Raw genomic sequence first — 16,990 nt, 5'->3', positions numbered from 1 at the left:
CCCCTCCCCCTCCCCAGCCTCCCGAAGGGACAGGAGGGACAGGAGGCACGCGGGGGGGGGGGGGGGGGTGTCCCGTGTTAACCGCCTCGGCGCTGCGGGAATCTGGAGCTCTGGGAACGGGACTCACCGGAATGTGCACTCGTAATGACCGTCTCTTCAAACTGGGGTTTTTCTTGCCGCCGCTCCCTCCAGGGCTGGAAACCTCTTTCTTCTTCTTGGTGTCCATGGCTGCGCTTCCCATAACTTTAGCCAGAAGTTAATTCTGGTGCCTCGTCCCCGGGATTTGGTCCCCTCGCTGCCTCCCAGGGCTGCTGCCGTTACACTGGAGCCGCGCGCTCTTTATGACTGTCCTTCCACCCTGAAAACACCTCGTGGGGACTTCCGCGGGGAGGGCGGGTGGCGCAGGTAACACGCGGGGCGGCACCCGAGGGGCTGGAGGTCCGCGGGATGCCGGGTCAGAGTGACCTCTACCTCCTACCGAATCATCGAGTGCAGAATCCAGGACCGCGCTGCTTATGGTTACGCGTGGCAGAAGTCTCGTGCTGGGTGACAAAGTTTCCCTCCCACGACAAAGCGAAGCAACATTTTCCACCTCTCGGCTCCTCCCACAAATTCCCAGAGGTAATTGGCCAGGCAGGTGCAATTAACAACAGCAATTTGGAAAACAGCCTTCCCGTGCTCGTGCCTCGATGGAATCGGTGTCCAGAGAGAGAAGCTTAGATAGAAATGCATAACCCTGGGCCGCACAATAAAGCAGCAGGGAGCCTGGGACCCGGAGGGCCTCCTCTCTAGGCAAGAGGGAGGGCAGAGGGGGAAGAGGAGGTGCAAAAGCGAAGGCTCTTCGCAATTGGGCTGGCGCGTGGCCGCAGAAAACTGTGGCGGCGGCTGGCTGGGTTCTGCGGGCCGGGCCGAAGGGCGCGCCCCAGCCCCTAGGGGAGCATTGGGCAGGGCGCCCGCCCCGGGCGGCCTCTGAGCAGAGTCCCCCAGGACTCGAGGGACTGTAGGGGCCGAACCTGGCACAGACTCAGGCTCCGGGAGCGCTGGGCGGTGGAAGGCGGCGCGCGTTGAACAGGAAGTGCGCGGTGTGCGGCGCCACTGTCCCACTCCACGCCGCCCCCGGGTCGCCGTGCACTTTGTCTGTCTCAGACAGGCCGACTCCGGACTCACCCGGAGCTCATTTCTGATCCATCTCGTTTTGCAGTGTCTCTGTTTAGGGCAGAAACACACCCAAACCCCGACCACGCTGCTATTGAAGCCCCGGGTGCAAGTGGCTCGGTGACCCAGACTTGCTTCGCGGAACTTCGCCGCCCTGCGGCGTGGGGACCTGCATCCTGATCCAAAGAAGCCTATGGCCAGGTGAGTGCGGGCTTTTCTCCACGACTGGGTTCTTTTCATATTTACCAAAGGCTGCGCAGCTGAGGTCCTGAGACCACAGGAGGAAATGGGAGCCTGAAAACCAGGGCGAACACCCCACGTGCTCCCGGGCCTTTCTGAGCCACTAGCTGCAGATCCAGCACTGACAGCTTCTCTGGACTTGGGCAGTGCAACTACGGCTTCTGGGCTCTTCTGCTCCTGCTCAAGAGTTTGAAGACCGGATGGCTCTCTGAAGATGACATCAGCCCATCTGAGCCCTGCAATCAGCAATGCACAGATGATACACAGAGAATGACATGATAGGGGTCACTTTGACAAGACACCATGAGGCAATTGAGGAGGTGGCCTTTGCCAGGCTCCCTGCTCTCAGAGGAGATGATGTGGTTAGCACACTTTAGAGACTATTATTTAGGAAACGACCTGTCTGTTCACGAGAGACAACCCAGATTTAGCTATCTCCTGGGTTTCCATATTTCCAGCCTACTTCCTGCAAATTAGGTAAAACCCTACAGTTGAGGGGGTGTCCCCAGTTCACCAGTAGATTTGTATGCCTTCCTCCATGCTTTCAAGCCAATAAAGAAGCACCCCTCCTCCCTAGTTCCCCCCAAGCAGTGTCCCTAAGCAGTGTCTGGAGGGCATGCTTGAAAGAACCTGTCTAGGGTTAACACTTAAGCAGCTGTCTTTTGTAGGTTTCTTGCCCTGCTCCTTGCTAAAAGGACTTCCAGAGACTCTGAAAGATGTCATTCTACGGTCAGATTGCTCCTTAGAAGCAGAAGTGGGGGATGTCGAGGGTAGGCGGAGTATAAATGTCCACCAGAAAAATGTCACTCCAGGACAGTCAAGTTCTCTCTGTAGCTTGAAATGTTCATCTTTGTCATGATTTGCCAGGATACATAATTGGCACCACGTGATGAGTGAGAAAAGGCTTTCAAAGAAGTGCTAAGAGACCAAACTGACAGGGAAAGGCTGGGGAGGGACCATGATGCTCCTTATCCTATCACCTGTTTTGGATCAGCCCCCCCCCTCTCTCTGTCTCTCTTTCTGTGTGTGTGGGGGGTTGGTATTAGGATGTCACAGATGGGCATCCAGATTCCAGCTAGGTATGCTGGCCAGAGAGAGCCTCTGGAATCCACCTATGTTTGTGACCCACAGTGCCAGGGTTACTTAAACCTTCCCTCACCAAGATGGGCTTCTTGTTTTTATAAGCAGCATTTAGCAATTGTTATACTATCTACTTTCGTCAATGATTTGTGTAAATATGTATAACCTTTCATCAATAAAGTACTCTCTTGATTCTATTTTTTGGAGTGCAGACTTGGGAGCTTTGGAATCCTAAATCTAAATATTGGGACTTGAGATAGCTCAGTGAATAAAAGTTCTTGCAAGCAAGCCTGACTCCCTGGGTTAAATTCTCAGAATCCATGTGAAAAGTTGTGTACAGTGATGTGTACCTGTAATCCCAGCACTCCCATGAGCCAGTGCAGTGCACAGAATAGCTTCAAACAAACAAAGCACCAAGGTGGAGGGAGAGACTGATTCCTGAAAAGGTATCCTCTGACCTCCATATGAAGTCCATGGTAAGTACCCACCTGTCCATGCTCATGCACGTGTGTGTGCTTGCGCGCGCGCGCGCACACACACACACACACACACACACACACACTTTTAAAAACCTAAGTCAGAAATGTTTTATAGGCTGCAGAGATGTTTACGTGATTAAGGCGCTTACACTGCTCTTGCAGAAAAGCTGGGTTCAGTTCTTAGTGTCCACATTGTGGCTGACAGTCACTTATAACTCCAACTCCAGGGGATCCACTGCTCTCCTCTAATCTCTAAGAGTTCCAGCACACATATGTTGCTCAGGCACACATGCATATGCATAAAACAAATCTTTAGAAATGTATTTTATTAGTCAAGCATGGTGATACACACCCCTAATCCCAGCATTTAGGAGTCTGAGGTGAGATGGGGCTGTGTGTGTGAAGGTGGAGGCCAACCTTGGACTACATTATTGAGAACATGTCTGCAGAAAGAAAAACTATGTATGATGTTGCTTATTTTTTATGAGTTTGGGGAGGGTATATACCAATATTCCTGAAATCTGTGTGCTTCTCAATCATTCATATTTTCCTTCTGAAAATATATTGATGTCATTTTTCTCTATTTAAGACTCAAGGGGGGGTGTCTTAAAACAGACAGAACAGAAAAACTGTTGACTGGGAACATTTTCTGACCCTTCATTGCCATTTCCCTCCATATCTGCCCCTCCCCACCCCCACATGAGTGTGTGAATACACACGCACACATAGTTTTTTGTTTTTTTTTTTTTTTTGAGACAGGGTCTTACTCTGTAACCCAGGCTGGCTTGTTAGTTCTAACAATCCCTATTTCTTAGCCTTTCTAAAACTGGGTTATAGGCATGATTCACAAAACCCCACCTCATACCCCCTGCTGCTTGTAGCCTGCAGGACCATTGTTCATACAGTGACCTACCTGCATTGCTGAATGCCCTACATATGACAATTTTTCAAAACTAATGCAATAAAACTCTGCATTTCAAAATATTCAAAGCAAAACCCAGAGCCTTATTTCAACCAGACTGACCATGAACTCACTATGTAGCCCTCCAGGATGACCTTGAACTTCAGAACCCCCTGCCTCCACCTCCGGAGTTGAAGGACTATGGGTTATGCCGCTACATCAAGTTTATGCAGAGCTCCATGAATTCTGAGTAGGCATTCTATACCAACTATGCTGCCTCCCAGCCCTAACCCAAATATTAAAGACAGGGTGCCTTTCACCTCAGACTCCGAGGTCACTCAATGCTACTAGCCATCCTCTCTTAGTGTAACGTTCTGATTTTTAGAACAATATTGTATTAAGTAATAGACTTCATAGTTTTTTTCTTATCACAGTGCCCCTCCCTCAATGATCAGACCACCTGCGAATCGCCATCGCCCTCTGACCGGTAGGAGGGTAAGAGAGCTTGAGAGCCGCCTTGTGGACTAGTGGGGAAGCCCCCGGTTGCTCTGCCCTCATGTCCACAGGTGAGCTGTGAGCGGAGACAAGCTGGTTTCTCCATTTGTAGTGGATCATGAAACTTTCAGATCTGTAAGGCTTTGTAACCAGGCTTATATGCTGTCTTGATTGTATCTTGTATGATTGTGTTAATGTTATTGCTCTAATAATTTCATGAAGACTTTTACAAAAGTAGCATTGCATTATGAATTTAAAAAAGACAACAGCATTGGAAGCACCCTCTTCTATAAGCTCATGATTTATGCCTAAGCACATCTGATGTAGGAGTTACAACCCCTCTTTTACACCACCCTCTGTGTGGCAGCTACACCACCACAGGAACAACCCCCCACTCCCCACATCTGGAGTCCTCATTTCTGAATATTGTTACATGCCAGGGCTCCTGTTCAACATGCTGACCCCCATGCCAGGGTGAAGACTATATTCAGGGCCAAGGCCTGCATCCCAATTGAGAAGCGAAATGCCAAGAGTGTAAGATTAACATAAAGTTGGTATGGTGGCCCATGCCTGGCCTTCAGCTCCTGGGGAAACTGGGTTAAGCTCACTAGTTCAAAACCTTCCTAGGAAACAGTGAGGAGAGGTAGGCAGGGAAGGGAAGAGGGGACAGGAAGGAGGGGGGAGTAGGGAAGGAGGAAATTTCTGTTCATTCTCCATCCAGAGCTTATAAAAGGAACATTAATAGTTTAATTTCAATTAATCTAGCTTTCCCCCATTCTGCAGTATGTTTTTCATGTTGCCTATTGATATCCTCTTTAAATGAAAGTGATTTTGAACATCATGGGTCACCTTTGTGGATCACTTAGTATTTATTTAGAAGCCCTCATGTATTAGAAGTCCATACGTACCTGTGCATTGGGAGTATAAATTAGGCCTCTTGGGAATCTGTAGATGATTGTGTTTGATGAAGTCCCATACTGACATTGGTTATCATGTTGGAAAGAGGACAGTGGGGTGTGTGTGTGTGTGTGTGTGTGTGTGTGTGTGTGTGTGTGTGTCACTTGGAGGATAACTTCCAGTGCCATCATTCTCAGGAACAACATGCATCTCCTTTTGAGGCAGTCTCTCATTGGCTGGGAACTCACCAATTAAGCTAGATTGTTTGTCAAGCAAGCCACAGGGATCCTCTTTTCTCTGCCTCTCCAGTACTAGGATTATAAGCCTGTGCCAGCATACCTGGATTTTGGGGGAATCAAACTAAGGTTCCCATGCTTACAAGACAAACACTTTACCATCTACACTATCCTCTAGCCCCAGGAATCAGCTTTTTGATCACCTCTGACATGCCCAACACTGTGGTAGATTCTTCATGTTATTGACCTAATGTTTATCAAAGTCCTCTGAGAGAGCTAGCACACTCACTTGAAGCCTGGCTGTTGGCTTGTGTTTTGTGTTAATTTAGCTCTGTTGACTGTCATTGCCATGTCCTTTGGGACAACAGAAAAAAAGGCAGCCTCTTCTATTTTTAAAACCTTTACACCAGACTTACAAGACTCTAGGAAATGTCTCTAGGTTGACCTTGAGCAAACTGCATAACATCTCAACTGCCCTGGTGTCCTGGCCTGTGACACAGTTGGTGAGAGCAATCACCTGTGTGTTTAGAACAAAGTGCCTTGATTCTGTGCAAAAGGCAGCCCTTGGGGACCGAACTGATTTCAGGGCTTCTGTAAATTCTGCAGCAACCCACTGTATGCCCTACTAAGGGGTCACTTTCTAATCATATTTGCTTTTCTTTACTTAGGAACTGATGGTGTAATCTCATGGTGGCTTCTGTTCTCAGAATCAAACTGAGTCATTGATACTGGTCCTCCAGGAACACAAAGGAAGGACCCAGCAGGAGTGGAAACTGCCTTGGAATGGTCACTCTGTGTGCCCCTCCAGGCCTGCTTTCATTTGACTGGGAACCTGTACCTCAGCTCTGCACACCAGGCTTCCCTTCATCCATAAAGCTAGCTAGCCATGGGTAATTCCAACAGTGAAATTCAGGAGACTTGCATTAAGGTTAAGGTGAACTCTGTGACAATGTCCTGTCTTCTCTTCAGGGAACAGCCAGGATGCTGACAGCTCTGCATCTAAGTCCACACTCAGCAGTTCTCCAGTGACAGAATCAGCACACAGGGCTTATGTGGCCCAAAATGTGTCTGTCTACTAAACAGAAGCAGAGATAATCCCAGAAATTGTACCCCAATGAAGGGCATTTGTCACGTTACCAGAATCATCTGGGAATAAAAACCCAGTTCTGCCAGCAGCTGCCTTCAGCATTGCTGTTCAAAACGTGAGGTATTTTGTTCTAATTTTTTTTTAACTTTTTATTTGTTTAGGGTGGGGTACATGCCACAGCCCTACTGTGGAGATAAGAGGATAACTATAGAATCGGTTCCCTCCTTCTGCCTTTATATGGGTTCTGAGACTAGATTCAGGTTGCCAGCCTGTGTGACAGCTGCCTTTGCCCACTGAGCTGTCTTGCTAGGCCTTCTTCTAGTGGTCCAGCCTCACCCCTCATTGGGAAGAAAAGCATGGACTCTGCTGGTAAAGTGTGAGTGTTCATCCTTCATTTAGTGGAGAGTTCTGAGCATGCAATAAGTCAAGATTGAGTACTGATAAGTTGTGATTCTCACTGTTCCTAGAATATGTTTCATGACTGATGTGTGACCTCTCCTTCACCTGCCTAGTAGTACATGGTAAAATAATACATATTAATCACAGTAATTCCCTTGGCAGATAAAGTTACCTTGGTAAGTAACCCACCCCTGAAGTTCCTATACTGCCATACAAATCTGACCCATCTTACATAAAATGTCAGCAACACTGGCTTAAAACACTGGGTGACTTGTAGCTGGCATCCAGCATGGCCTCTAGAATACCAGTGAGGTCTTTTCAATGATACTTCAGATAATAAATAAATGAACAAATTTACATGCTGTCTATTCCTTTGGTGTGGGTGACATAAGGTAGATGGAGTGGCAGTGCACACAGGCTTAGAACACTTGACCTCCAAACCTTACAGGGAAGGACAAGCACCATCCAGGCCCTCAGAGGAAGGGTGTCCCTCCCAGAAGGGCTGGACCAAACCCTGAGTCCAACCATGTACAATCTTGCTAGAGTCCATGCCTGCCCTTGTCCCTTAATACTTTATACCATAACAACCAACATTCATTTGCCAGGATCCCATGGGGACACTCAGTCCAATTACTCTTGGTATACAGGGCATCTCAAGGACATGGTGGATTTTGACAACTCTCCTTATGCCATGTAGGTCAAAAGGTATTTTATGAAATATCCCTAAATAGAACTCTGAAGAATCTCATGAGGTCTTGTGGAGAGACTGCAGAGGACAGGAACTTTCCAAACAGGGCCTTTCAGTGTGGGTTTGGATGCGGTCCCTTTAAGTCAGCCACACCCACAAGGCTTGAGACCTTTCTACCAAAGGCCTTGTTGTTTTCTAGCCCCACTTGTCATAGCCTTTTACCTTCTAGGCTAAAAAAGAAAATAATAAAGCCTAATGACAAAGCTCTGCTCTGGCCTGTTTGTATGCACATGGGACCTAGTTACCTATGACTCAGGGCACAGACTTTCAGAGGGAAGGGTAAAGCTGCTACAAGGCAAGGGATGGCTGTAAGGTTCACTGCCAACACACAGCATGTGCAGAGGGATGCTGGCCTCATCGTGGGCAGCCCTGAGCCCAGCAGGCTTCATGGTGACTGTGTAGTTGGTAAGTCACATAACTGAGTATGATGCAAGGGGTCATAAAAAAAATCTGGCAATAGTAAAAGGTTTCTGAAATTGCAATGAGCAAAACTGAATTCAAAAATCAAATACAGGGATCAATCAGTGGTGGCACACACCTTTAATCCCAGCTCTAGAGAGCAGAGGCAGGCAGATCTCTGGGAGTTGAGACCAACCTGATCTACAGAACAAGTGTCAGGACAGCCTCCAAAGCTACACAAGGAAACCGCGTCTCAGAAAAAGAAAAACAAAACACACACACGCATACAAAAAAACAAAAAAACAAACCAAATGCAGAATGAATTTGAGTTGTTTTTGGTGGTACTTGCCTGTGTCACATAGCAATGCCCACTGCAGCCCTGGTTCTGATTTCATAGCGAGCTCACAGTGCGGGCCACCACACCATGCAGTGCCACCTAAGCTGTCTAAAACACTTCAACTCAGATTCAAGACTATGGTTTCTATGAATGATGGTGTCTTTACTGTGCATAAAAAGTTCTCTGTGCTTACAGAAACCAGTTTAACTGCAGAAAACAGACTTTGAGAATTTTCCTACTATTCTTCAGTATGCCTCATATCTGTGTATGTTTGGACTGTACTGTGTTGGAGTATTTGATCTTTACAACTGCTGTTTGAGTTGCAGGCTTGAGGTTTACAGAAATTCACTAAATGAGTTTTGGCTTAAGATGAGGACAGAATTTCCAACAATTTCTGAAATGTCTTTAAACATACCCCTGGTATTTTTGCACTAAATATTATGTATATGAAGCAATATTCTCAGCATTGATTATAAAATCATAGAGTAATCAACTCTGGACAGGGTGAAGATGCTCTACATCCTGCAGAGTCAGATACTCGGCCAGGGTTTAACTCTTATGTAAAACAATCAAGCACACCCATTCTACTAGTGTGAAAATCCACTTTCAGTTTTGATACGTGGCAAATATCAAAGAACTGTTTTGAAATAAATTCTTGGTGGTTTATTATCAGTGAGTGTTGGATTTATATATCTGTCTTATATACCTATAAGATTTTGTTGAGCAAAAGGGAGTTGTGAAAAAGTTTAAGAAGCCCCAAGTTAAAGAGTTTCTTCTCAGAGACTCGGTGACCCTATCCTTGGAACTTTTAAATGTCACTTAACTATTTCCAGAGAACTGTGTCATGCCACTCCTAGGAGACTTGGTGTGTGTCAACAGGGTAGAGATGCAGATGGAGTCCATCCACCCGGTGGACTTTGTCGTGGCCATCTGCCTCTGTTCATAGACCCGTTTCTGGTCCACTCAGCTCTATATTGATTTTTGGACTTGGCCACTGTGAGACTGTAGACAGGTCTGCAGACAGCAGTGAGGGAAGAAGGCAGGCCGGATGGGCTTTATCTCTAGGATGCAGGAGCTGGAAGATTGGCGAAGTCACAGGGAAGACAGGATCTTCGTTTTAACTTTGCTTCTCTTATCTTCAGTGGCTTTATGAGATCATACACAATATATCACCACAAGGGAGTATGGAGAAAATAAAGTCAGCTAATTTAGCCTGTGGGACCATGAGGACACTGGCTGCTTTCTGAGTGGAATAAGATGATATTGGGAAAGGCCATCCTGGAAAGCAGGACTGGGAATGATGAGTGGGAGATTGGCTGCAGAGAACTTACAAGTCATGGGAAAGAGAGGCCAGCATGGTAGAGGTCTACTTCTAGAAGCTATGATGAATAAAACAGCAAGATAGTAGGGTAGTGGATAAAAGGGCTCTTGTTTTCAAGGTGGAGAACTCTGGCAGTTATCATGCTGCTGCCATGATTCCAGGGGGGAGGATAGCAATGGTTTGGGAAAGAACATGAGCTAAACCCTCCAAGGGAGCAGACTCAACTGTAGCAAGAATAGCAGGCCCCATATGGAAGCCATTCTGTCCACGTCTAGAAGTACCCATCACAGGAAGTTGGGGAACCAGGCTCTTTCCTGGGTGCCTCTGTTGCCCATGCCATCTGTTGCCACAAGGAAGGTGCTGAGGAGAGAGGCGGCAAGAAAAATGTGGAGTAGAACATGAAGAACTCATCCACAGGCAGCCACCATGTAAAAGGCACAGCATTTACTCTACATGATATCTGTGAAAGTGGTGTCCTACTGTTGAGGATGGAGGCGCCTCCCATGCTGGAAAGCAGGAGCAAAGTCCATGTCACACAATATAGAGAAACAAGAATGGCATGCAAGACAGAAGCTCTGGCATGTCACAACCTTCTGCGTTCACCAGCTTTGTTACCATTTTTTGGAGGCTATTGGCTTGCACAGTCACCCTGAGTAGAGCACCTTCACCAGCACAGGCCTCTTGCAGTATGATAACTGTCTGCTATGTGAAAATCACATCTCAGGCTTCCAGTGTACATTTTCTTTGGTGTGAATGAGTCCAATAACTTTTGCCTTAGACTTGTATTTCCTTTGCCAGTAGCTTCTCGTGCCAGTAGACCTCTGTTTAATCTCCTATGGGTGGCTAGTCTTCTCTTACCTACCTGCACAAGAAGCTATGTTGCAGGATCTTCGGCTGCTGACTTTCTCAGCAGGTGGAGGTTCTTGTCACAGCCAAGCCCCAGGGTCCACACGGTGGAAGCCGAGAACCCAAGGTTGTCTTCGGTCTTCACATGTGTGGCTTGCACAGTTCCAGTCCCTGCCATTTCTTTTTAGATTTAAGGGTGTAGCGCCCACCCATTGTCAGGGACTATCTAAGTTATTGTCTGCTTTGTCAGACATACTATTTTCTGTGCAGAATTTTTCCTTCTTATAGGATTCATTTTATGGATTTACTTTTATGGGTATGGAGGTTTTTCTGCCAGATTTGTAAGCATTCTTCCTACCTCAAAATTATTTCTAAAACTTTCCCCTTAATTGCCTTTGAAGTTTTTGTAGTTTCTTTATTTTACTTTTTATTTTTTTAAACAAATTTTTACTGTCTGATCCTGGCTGTCCTATGTAGATCAGGCTAGCTTTGAACCTGCTACCACCTCTCAAGGGCTGGAATGCTGGGATTAAAGATATGTGCCACCAAGCCCAGCTTGGTTTCATTTTAATTTATTTCAGATAATTTGTTTTATTTGTGAAGAGAGAAGGAGAGAGAGATTATGTCACATATATGTGTGCCCACAGAAGCCAGAAGAGGGAGGGCATCAGGTCCCCTGAAACTGGGGTTATAGATGGCTATAAATTGACTGATACGGGTGTTGGGAATCAAATCCTCTGAAAAATGAGTAAGAGCTCCTAACTGCTGAGCCATCTCTCCGCCTGCCCTTCCTCCCTCCCTCCCTCCCTCCCTCCCTCCCTCCCTCCCTCCATCCATCCATCCATCCCTCTGTCCCCTTTTCCTCCCTTCAGGCTTACATCAACTCTTGATCCCTCTGGTATTTATTTTGGAGCTGTGAGGCAGTGGGGGAAGGGAATGCCTCATTTATTAAGATTGTAAGTCATCTATGTATTTTTTAAAGGTGCTTCTGTCTCATACCGGTTTGTGAAGGTTTTTTTTTTTTTGTTTTGTTTTGTTTTGTTTTGTTTTGTTGAGACAGGTTTCTCTGTAGCTTTGGAGCCTGTCCTGGAACTTGCTTTGTAGACCAGACTCACAAAGATCCGCCTGCCTCTGCCTCCTGAGTACCAGGATTTAAAAGCTTTTTCTTTGCTTTCTTTTCTTTTTCTTTTTTTAAAACCTTCTGATTTTTTGATTGTGTATTATAGTTCCCAATCTTGGATTTTTATGTTTATTTTTTGTGTGTATATCTTCATGTACATGTGTGTGTGTCTGCAAGTACATGTGATTCTTGTGCTTTCTTTTTTTTAAATTCTGGGTGGGTTTTTTTGGCTTATTTATTTTCTTGAGCGAGAGAGAGAGAGAGAGAGAGAGAGAGAGAATAAAGGTGTAAGGTGTGGGGTTGGTGGATGGGTGATGAAGTAGCCATGATCAGAATATATTGTGTGAAAAAAAATTATTTTCAATTAAAAAAAAAAAAAGAGTTAATCCAGCTAGGCCTGCCAATCACCTGGCCAGATCATCCCTCAGGAAAGACAGTTCACTAAAACCCTGCTAAAGAGATGGGAGGAATAATTATCTCCTTAATACAATAATGTATTTTCTCTCCCAGGAGCCCTCCTCAGTGCAGATACTTAAATAGCTTTTATTTTGTAACAATGCAGCTTTTCTGAGTGACCAAAAGCATACCTTTTCCTTTCCTTACTATCTTTTTCCCTTCATGTCCTGGCCAATAATGCTAGGCATGTTTTCTTTGCTTGGCATCGTGGGATTTTTCACTCTTTTTCTGCAGCTTCCCCATCCCTCACAGATCTCCACTGACAAAGGTGTGGCTTTCTCTCTTCCTTTTCTCCATCTCCTTCATCAGGCAGCTTCTGACACTGACAGCTTGTCACTTAGCCTCAAACAAAGGACTCTCAAATGTCTGTTTGTTTGTTTGTTTGTTTTTAAATTGAGTCATGCCTGCCAGGAGTGGCTGGGTCTCTAGTTCTGAGTGACTGGCACTCGCCTGCCAGCTGGTCCATCCTGGGTTCTCTGAGCCTTGGTGTCTGATGGGAAGGCAGGCAGCTGGACATTCAAAGTCTTCACCATCAGACAGTCATTAACTCTACAAAGCATGATCTTTCCCTTTCTCTTTCCATCCTTGTGAAGCTGAGATAGATGCCAAAAGTGTGTGTGGTTGGTTCTAGGAACCAGTGCTCTTTCTTTCTGCATCCAGACAATATCTCCTTATTGAGCATATTGGGCAGCAAATCGACAGAAACCTGTCTCAAACTGGAGAATGTCAAAGGCTCATTTTACTGGTAGCAAATCAATAGTACCACTCTCAGAGGAACTTGGAATGAGTGCATATCAGATATACCAATAGGAAAACACCAATGAAGTTATTCTTGTCACACTGTAAGGGACAAACACATGATACTTTCTGTTTTAGGGTGTTCACAAATGAAGCCCATTTAATTCTTACAGTAACTGCTCCTCTCTCTCCTCTCTCCCCTCTCCACCCCCCTTCTTGTTCCCTCCCCTCCCTCTCCAGGTTCAGAACGCTGAGTGAGTTATGCAGAGGATCTATCTAGTATCTCAGTGTCACCAATTCCTAAAAGTGCAATTTGACCCTTTCATACACTTTGATAAGCTCATGGATTCTTTGGGATGGTGGCTGTAGTATGTCGACCTGACCAGCCTCTGATGCCCACAGACTGGCAGATGTCATTGCAGATGTTGTTGCAAAGGTATTCTGAATATGTTATATTTCAACACAGGGGCTTAAAGTAGATCACTGTCCATAATATGATGGGATCCATCTCACTAGTTGAAAGCCTTAAGAAAAAAAGCCAGGACTCTCCCAGGAAAGAAGGAATTCTGCCTGTGGACATCCTCAGAGTCAAACCTCTAACTCTAACCTTTTCTTAAAGCGGTAGCTGTCCTGTGTTGTAGATTTCAGACTTGCTAGAGCCCACTGTGAGCCAGTCTTTAGAGTCAATGTCTTAAAAGTCAGTTCTTTAAAGAGAACCCCACCTCTCCTTCTCTCTTTCTGCTGCCTAGAAAGCTCTATGCTCCATGCCTGGCGGCTTCTTGACCATCCTCAGAAATTTTGTGGCCATGGAGGACACCCTGGAGAAGGGCTGGTGTGGCAGCCTTGTTACTGAGGGGATTAGGTGAGGAACTGTGAAACCAAGTGTTCAGATCCTGGCTCACACTCACTAATCACTGGGCTCTGCAATGCCTATCATTGCTTTTCACATTATCTGAACAAGAAAAAAGGAATCACAGATGCCCAGCCTCAGAACCACATAGAGTATGTTGGTCATTATTGTGACAGGTGTAATTCAAGTTCAAATTACTGACAGCTAAACTCCCAAGGCACTGTAACCAGCTAACCATGGCTGTAGGAGGGCAGGCTGAACAGGGAGGAAGAAGACTCACTTTCCATTTTTCTCTCCTCTTCCTCATTTTCCTCACCTACTATCTCTTTCCAGATTCACAAAGTGGTTGGTTTTAGATCTACAGTGATGGCAAAGCACCCAGGCTTGGGTCCACTTCTTCCTTTCTCTTTCATTGAGGGAGTGTGTGTGTGACCAAATATAAATAACAATGATATTTATCCACCCTCCCACACAGAGTATTCATGTGTGTGTGTGTGTGTGTGTGTGTGTGTGTGTGTGTGTGTGTGCGTGCACTTGTGTTAATCTGAGGTCAACCTCAAGTGTCATTCTTCAGGTGCTATCTACCTTGTTTTTAGAAACAGGGTCTCTCACTTGGCTGGAGCTAGCACACTGATTTGGCTGGGCTTTTTGATCAGCAAGCCCTGGAGGTACCCTGTTGCCACCTCCCCAGGGCTGGGATTACAGCTTTTGTATATGGATTATGGGGATTGACCTTGGACCCTGATGATTGTACATACAAACTGACAACTGCCTGCTTCCTACCCAATGAGTATGTCATCTGGGACCCATGGAGAGGTGGATGCCAAGAGATGAGGCATGTAAGGTGATAGGGGGATGTCCATGAGGAAAAGGAGAGACAGGGCTAGATGAATGGGTTTAGAGATCTGCCCCGATACCTGAAGGAGAGCAGCAAGAGGGATAGACAGGAAATGGCTTTGGAACCATAACTTTCAGCCACAGGGCACTCAGAAGAGATGAGGGTTAGGACTCCTCTTCAGGCTGACTTTGCTTGGATGTAGGGAAAGAGTGGAGATCACTAAGGTGTGGCTCTGGGCTGTGTGCTGAGGATGGTTGCTATGGATTCCTTGGAAGGGGAGCTTAACAGCATGCTTATGTCCCCCAGTCCCTGCACCACACTCCACCATGTTCCCAAAGCTCCCTCAGCTTTTCATTCCAGAAGAAACATAGAAGAGGAAGGCTGAGGGTGACATAAAGCTCACTGCTGCCCCTGGTGTTGAAGCCCTTTCTGTTGACTACAGCACTTATGCTTCATGTGGTGGTTAATTTACTGCTATGCCCCGACCTTGGTCCTGGGAACCCTAAGCCATAGTAATGACATCCTCCTAGGACAGATTGATGCCCATGAGGGAAGAGCTTCTACACAGACTCCTCCTGGCCACTGTGCAGTGGCAGCCCTCTACTAAGAGCAACTCTGCTTAGCCAGTCTCTACATCCTGGGGCAGCTGTAGCTTGTGGTTCAATGGGATCTTTGCTGTGTTCCTTTGAGAGCTCCCCTTGTGGGAGGGACTAGGGCTCCATTCAGGACTGTCCATGAGAGCAACAGAAACGCTACTGCACATATTTGCAATGATTCTCTCGGTGAGACCACCTATCCATCAAGCTGGGGCTATAGAGGATCTGGACAAGGACAGTGGAGATGTGTGGGTGGTCTGGCTCAGGAACATCTTCTCAGATAGCCTCCTGTATCCTCAGGCTCATCTTTTATTTGCCTTTCCCATCTTCTGATAGGCTGACACTGGGCCCATTCAAATGATTTATGAGTCTCCCAGGACTTGGTTCTCAGTGAGTCCCAAGGTCAAGTGTTGCCTCTGCATCTGCTGGTGATGCTCTATTCTGTCCAGTCCCAGGCACAGTCTTATGTCACAACTCCTCTCACAATTGACACTATCAGTGCCACGGCAGTTTCTCTTGGAGGGGACCCATTAACTACATCTAGGTTGTGATAATACCTTCTTCTAAGATCCCTAGAGCTTCTTGACCCCAGCTCTCCTCTGACCTCATATCCAACTCTTTTCAGCAATATCATTCCAGGAGTAAAAGTCTGATCTTTGGCCCATATAATACTGTTTGTACCTAATCTGTGCCCCTTAAAAAGACGTATATACTACATTACTAACCTGTAAGGCAAAATGTGCCCACTGGCTCAATAGTAGCAACCTGTTATAAGGTTAACTAACTACTTTCTGATCGAAATCGAGGCCTATGTCACAGAAGGCAATTCATGTCTAGTACTGTAAACCTGATCAAAAGCCCATGCTGGGGAAATTATAGGTTCTAGATTAGCAGCAACTGTTGTTTTGATAAATGGATTTTGTGTGCTCATCAGATCACCTTCTTAAGAACCATGTTTATCCCCACAGATGAGTATTGCAGCTAGATTTAGTCAAAGAAGGGAATAGTGACTGCAGAGACTCTCACAACTGGTTAAAATCCTGGGAATGAATGACTACAGAATGTTCAACCATAAATGAGGTATCTATGTTACCCTCTCAAGGCTCATGGGACTCACAGAAGAGGAGGCAGAATGGATGTAAGAGCTTGTGAATGGGATGGAGTACATGGCATGACCAGTAACTTTAGAACATACTTTTATTTTTAATCATGTGTATGCTTGTATCTGTGTGTTGGTATGTGCAGGTGAGTGCAGGTGCACAGACCACAGGTGTCAGATCCCCTGAAGCTGGGGTTATGATGCAGTTGTGAACTTCCCAATATTGGTGCTGGGAATCAAGCTTAGGTCCTTGGAGAAATATGAGCTCTTAACCATTGCACCATCTCTCCAGCCTGGCTATTACACTCTTTTGCTCACAACAGCTATGAATACCTGCATGAGACCTTCACAAGACTAGGACCATCAACACTCTGCTATGGGCCTTCGAGTATAGCTAGTGGTAGAGATCGCCCTTAACAAGCTCAAGGTTCTGGCTTTAATGTCAAAACCAACCAACTCACCAGCAAACTCCACCACCAAATATGCCACACCCATGGCACAGTGGAGGAACTATCACATGTCCTTTGGCGTGTGTGTGCATACAAGTGTATGTGGGGAGGGTGAGGGTGCACATGTGTGTGGGTTTGCTTGCATGTGAGTGTGGAGGTATTGTCTGTGGTCCCAGCACTCACTCTGCACAGCTATGCATGATCTATGACCATATGTCACCTCG

General features: G+C 46.2%; 1 protein-coding gene across 2 annotated transcripts in view; it reads right to left on the bottom strand.

Moving 5' to 3' along the window:
• Prkag2 (protein kinase AMP-activated non-catalytic subunit gamma 2) overlaps window positions 1-830 on the bottom strand; it is a 242,124-nt gene extending 241,294 nt beyond the window's left edge. The window contains exon 1 of one of the 2 annotated variants that reach the window (XM_051203229.1): window positions 128-830. In XM_051203229.1, the coding sequence (XP_051059186.1) occupies window positions 128-241 (114 nt within the window). In that variant the 5' untranslated portion in view covers window positions 242-830. The remainder of the gene's footprint in view (window positions 1-127) is intronic. The other variant, XM_051203230.1, reaches the window with a different exon arrangement.
• Window positions 831-16,990: the final 16,160 nt, after the last annotated feature.

The sequence above is a fragment of the Phodopus roborovskii genome, unplaced genomic scaffold (assembly GCF_943737965.1).
Source record: "Phodopus roborovskii unplaced genomic scaffold, PHOROB, whole genome shotgun sequence".
In the NCBI taxonomy this organism is placed as follows: Eukaryota; Metazoa; Chordata; class Mammalia; order Rodentia; family Cricetidae; genus Phodopus; species Phodopus roborovskii.
Note: the sequence above shows the minus strand (reverse complement) of the source record. Positions and strands in the feature narration are given on the sequence as shown.